The sequence below is a fragment of the Lycium ferocissimum genome, chromosome 10 (assembly GCF_029784015.1).
Source record: "Lycium ferocissimum isolate CSIRO_LF1 chromosome 10, AGI_CSIRO_Lferr_CH_V1, whole genome shotgun sequence".
Lineage (NCBI taxonomy): Eukaryota > Viridiplantae > Streptophyta > Magnoliopsida > Solanales > Solanaceae > Lycium > Lycium ferocissimum.
Window position 1 is genome coordinate 32,045,136 of NC_081351.1, and position 5,560 is coordinate 32,050,695.

The 5,560-nt window shown below is 33.4% G+C and overlaps 1 protein-coding gene across 1 annotated transcript; it reads left to right on the forward strand.

Moving 5' to 3' along the window:
* The first annotated feature begins 3,229 nt into the window (after window positions 1-3,229).
* Window positions 3,230-5,211, forward strand: LOC132033421 (cyclin-D3-3-like). Its single transcript, XM_059423395.1, has 4 exons — window positions 3,230-3,968; window positions 4,060-4,261; window positions 4,374-4,504; window positions 4,833-5,211. The coding sequence occupies exons 1-4, from the start codon at window positions 3,501-3,503 to the stop codon at window positions 5,043-5,045; spliced, it is 1,014 nt and encodes a 337-aa protein (XP_059279378.1). The 5' UTR covers window positions 3,230-3,500; the 3' UTR covers window positions 5,046-5,211.
* Window positions 5,212-5,560: the final 349 nt, after the last annotated feature.

Consider the following 5,560-nt stretch of genomic DNA (forward strand, 5'->3'; position numbering starts at 1 on the left):
AAGAAAAAATTAGAAGTGTACTTATTAGCCTTAAAATTGATGATGCAATACACTAGTCTAAACTACAAATTAGAAGGGTGTTCTTCCTGATGAATCATCGAACTTCAAACTGACATAAGGGAATAAGTAGAGTATACCATAACGCTCGAGAGAATCTACGATCGACTCAGCATCTTAGAAGACATGTTAAGGGTGATAAGTAGAGTAACATGCATGATATCAGAAAATATAGAGATTTTATATTCAAGTCTCACTTAACATTAATCCCCAAAGAGAATTTTCAAGTGATTGACCAGCTAAAACTACCAAGCCGGCACACGATGACGTGCTAAAGATATACTAATAAAATAAATAAAAATATTATCTTTTGATGAGATAATAGCACTGTCTAATGTAATCAATCCTTAACGAGAAAGTCAACTATTATAATCTCATTAGACTTGGTGGTGATGAGTATTGGATTCTCGCGTTGATGGTGGATGAGAGAGGCCAAATATGATCTTGAATCTTTTTTATTGCACGAGTTATTTAAGCTTTGGAGTTAAATTAGACTCGCTTATTTTTCTTAATGAATTATGAAGCATTGCATGAGAAAAAGGATCAACGAAAAATGCTAAACTAAGGCAAATGGGAGGAGGGATGGATTAAAGCGTATGGAATTTACTTTTACTTTTGTTTTTGGGTATTATCGAAAATGGTGTTTGGACTTTGGGAGTGATGGTGAGTGATATAGAGAGTCTACTCTTGAAAGCTAAAATAGGCACGCAGAGCAACTTTTGGCTGCTTTTCTTTTCTTTAGTGTATGGGTTTTTTCTTCCTTTTATACACTTTGGTAAAAGAAGAGATCTGAAGGTATATATGACTATTCCACCATCGTATAAAGTACTTTGAAAATATCAGTAAGATAAAGTACTTACACCACTTTTCTTTTTATAAGAGATAAAAAAAAAGAATTTAGTTAATTAAAAAGGAGAAATATGGAGAATTAAGTGCAGGTAATGATAAATTAATGATGCAATGAGAAGTCGAAGTAGTAGTTGGCAAATGGCAAGATGCACTTTTCTGTTGAAGCTGTAATTTTTGTCATTTCTGATGCAAACTTTACAGCGCCTGCCCCGCTCTCTTGCATTCACTAGTCAACTGTTCCCTTTGGTCCCAGTTTTTACTTTCGTTTTTCCTTTGCTTTACTTTATGTGTTTCAGTAAACTATTCGAGGGAAAATATTTACCCGTGTTAGATGTTTATAGCAATCCACTACATACGGTAAATTTATGGTTTTGGGGTCTAACTCATTCCCGAATACTAGCTCATGAGAGGGGATTGTCCAAATTCATATAAGCAAATGTGGAATCTAATCAACTCTAACACCCTCTTTACGCCAAGGGTCAACTAGAGGCGGAAAATATAATTTGGGGAAACAAATAGGAGAGACCTAGTTCTGATATCATAAAAAGATATGACCCTTGAGTTTAACTTAAACTCAAAAGCTAGTTCATTCCCCAACCAAATTAGATTCTAACCCACTTTAACATACACATCATACATGCTCTATGTTTTTGAATATATAGTTCTTTTAGTTAGTTGTAGGTTATATGACACACAGGGGCAGAGATGGACTCTGAATTTAAAACTTAATGGTCGATCTTTATGTTTTACCATGGAATCTATTGTATTTTGAAATCTTAGATTTAATATAAGTAATACTTAGTATTTGTTTATTTAGTAAATTTCAGATATATCTATGTATGCTCTATTTCAATTATTAGATTTAATTGAACCCAATTATTAGATTTTGTCTACCATTGCTAGGGGTGTAGTTAGATGTAAAAATTCATTCATTAATCAGATGTTTCAATGAATATTCACATTTTTAATGAGTTTTTCTCGACGTGAACCTTAATTTAGGTATAAAGAGTATCATATGTTCGGCTAGACACTACGCTAATGTTGTACTTAAATTCTATATTAACTTGATATTTGTCCAGCATATCATTGCCGGTCATGACATTTAAGTTTGGGCTAATTGATTATGTCTAATTTCATAGTTAACTTAGGCTAATTGTACGTATAGGTTAATGACCTTTATTTGTTCTAGGTCAAGATCGGTTATATTATAATTTGCCCATGCCGCGTATAATGAATCTGGATCTTTAATTAAGGATCGAGCTTTAATCCCGCGCGCATGAATCATGCATGTACAAACTAAGAGATGAATATTAACTAGTCATCTGTAAAATTGGCTACACTACACTAAACATTGATGCTTGGAGGATGTCAACATTAAGGTAATTAATGCATATTTTATTTCAACTTATCTTTTAACTATAATACTCCCTCCAGTTTAAAAAGAGTGTCTACTTAGCTTTTTTTATTTGGTTAAAAAAGAGTGTACACTTACCAGAAAAAATAAATTTTATTTTTTCAGATTTGCCCTTATTAAGTGTTAAGTGATCAAATGCAATACCTATTTAATTAGGGATAATTTAGTCAAATTACTTATTTTTGCCTAGGAGTTATATTTTCATAAGAGATGTGCAAATGACTAAGTGGACACTCTTTTTTAACCGGAGGGCGTAAAGTTTTGTAATTTGGTGTAAACACGACGAGTGAATAATATATTTTTCCGTCCGCATTAGCTTATATTACACAAAATTAGTCAAACCTCTCTATAACGACATCATTCGTTCCGATATTCATTTAACTGCTACAACAAAATAATATTATAGAGAATATACAATATAACATAACATGAAAAATTGATTCCAAAAAAATGACCATTATAATGAAATATTATTATGGGAGATGATGATTGCTATAAAAAGGTTTGACTCACTCTGATTAATGGGAGTATTGAGAACTAATTGGTCCACCTCTTTATTACTCGTGCTAAAAAAAAAATTGATTTCTTTTCGGTTTTTGATATCCATTTTGAGACTTGTCTAATTCGGATTCATTGAAAAAAAATCATTTTAAAAGTGACTCTCTATATCAATGTGATTCTATACTCAAGATTCGTACTTTAGAATTTTGATTAAGAGCGGACGAATACTTGCGACACATAATTTTGATGGTTTTACTAGTGCTAAAAGAATAAAACTACATACTCCATTGGGCCTCTATTGCAATTGGGGTCCCAACCAGATTTGTAACCCGCACGAACCTCACGTGTCGAGTTATTATTCTGCATGATCCCATAATTTCCTTGTATATACTCTTCCACAAATAATAATAATGCCATAAATTCATTAAAGAACAAAGCAAAAACAATCCAGATACCCAAAATAAAAACACAATCTTTCCCCCAGTCTCTCCATTCCCTATTCCCCATTTTCCTCTTCTCCACTCTCTCTTTCTCTTGCTCTCTTCAACACTATCAACAAATAAACTTCAAGCTCTTCTGCTAAACAAAGAGCTTATTTTTCACCTTCTTTTTTTCAGTTTGTTGAATAGTATGAAGTAAATGAAAACACAACTAAACTTCTTCTTCTCAGAAGAAGATAATGACTCACTTTCATCAAGAACAACAACAAAAAATCCCATTTTTATTAGATTCTCTTTACTGTGAAGAAGAAGAGACTTGGGAAGAAGATGATCTTTTCACTGAGAGTTCTTGCAGTGAAAATAAATCAAACCCTAATCTACACGACTTGTTATGGGAAGAAGGGGAGCTTAGCTCTCTGTTTACTAAAGAAACAGAGAATAAAATAAGCTACAATGTGCTAGAAAAAAACCAATCTTTAACTTCATCAAGAAGAGAAGCAGTTGAATGGATTCTAAAAGCTACTGCTTATTACTCTTTCTCTGCTCAAACTGCATTTCTTGCAGTTAACTACTTTGATAGGTTTCTCTTTAGCTTTGATCAGTCTCAAATTTCTAAGCCATGGATGAATCAACTTGTTGCTGTGGCTTGCCTTTCACTTGCTGCAAAAGTTGAAGAGACTGAAGTTCCTCTTCTTCTTGACCTCCAAGTATGTTCCAAGAAAATAAAAAATGGATCCTGTAAATATTTCTAGTACTTGTTTTCTTGATCATGTTGACTGATTTGGTGTTTTTTTTTAGGTTGAGGAATCAAGATATGTGTTTGAATCCAAAACAGTTCAGAGAATGGAGCTGTTGGTTCTGTCTACACTTAAGTGGAAGATGAATCCAGTGACCCCATTTTCATTTCTTGATTATATCACTAGGAGGCTTGAATTGAAGAACTTTTTATGCTTGGAATTTCTGAGGAGATGTGAGAAGGTGCTTCTCTACACAATTACTGGTGAGCAGCTTAAACATTTAGACCGAACACATTTTTATTTATTTAATTATATTGTTAACTTTACATGGACCTAGATGAATGCAATATCCTAACTGGTATTGGGCAATGGCAGATGGTAGATTCATTGGTTTCCTTCCTTCTGCAATGGCTTCCGCCACGATGTTGCATGTTCTTGATAGGCTACAGCCCTCCATTGGTGAGAAGTATCAAGATCAACTTTTGGGCATCCTTGGAATTGTCAAGGTTAGAATTTTATTCTCTAAATTCCCGCTTGTAGTTAATCTGTCGCTAAATTGCTCATAGCTAAAAGAATTTTTTTGATAATCCATAGCTGAATATATATGCAGTTAGATGTTGCATTCCCTTGGCTTCTTCGAGTGTTTTTTTTTTTTTATTTTTTTTTTATCTTTTGAAACCCTTGGTGAAAATCCTGAATTTGCCATTGATAGAATTGTCAATTATTTGTTGTTTGGCTGCATAATTTGTCCGTGGTTAGTTCCTTTGCTTTTTAACGAGTGAGCTTGTTATCCAATTTGTTGATGTTTCTAATAAAATCTGGTTAATGTAACAGGACAAGGTGGAGGAATGTTATAGGCAAATCAAAGAGGTGGCTTGCAACATTGATTTTCATTCAAATAAACGCAAGTTTGGGAATTTGCCAGGGAGTCCAACAGGGGTAGTGGATGTGTCATTTAGCTCAGATTACTCCAATGACTCATGGTCAGTGGCTACTTCAGTTACTTCTTCTCCAGAGCCATTGTCCAAGAAGACTAGGGAGTCATGAGAATGACAAAATTCAACTCTCAGAGTTCCTCATCAGATAGATAATTTAAATGTCTTTTAAATATTTCCTTAATAGACTCTAGTGAACGATCTTCACTATAGTTACATATGTATAATGTTCAATAACAGTACTCTGTCTCAGTTAAGTATTAAGTTCTTGTTATTCACATGTTAATTTGCTTACCATCTTTACATTTAAATTAAAACCCCTTTTGAGAATAATAACAACTAGCTAATGGACCATTTCTAATGGTACTGGCTATAGACTATAGTGGGGCTGAGATTTTGTACCTTAAAGGTAAAGATGGTAGGCAATTTATTCTGAGGAAATAAAAACTTTCATAAAAACAAATCACGGAATGAGTATTAAAAGTAAACTAGTGTCTACTTGTTCATCCTGGATTATCTTTTCAACTTCTTGATTTTATAGCATTAATGTTAAGAACTTATTACCACTTTAGGGCGTAGTGCGATGGGATAAGATCACTTTTGATCAAAGGTTTTGCATTGGAGCTG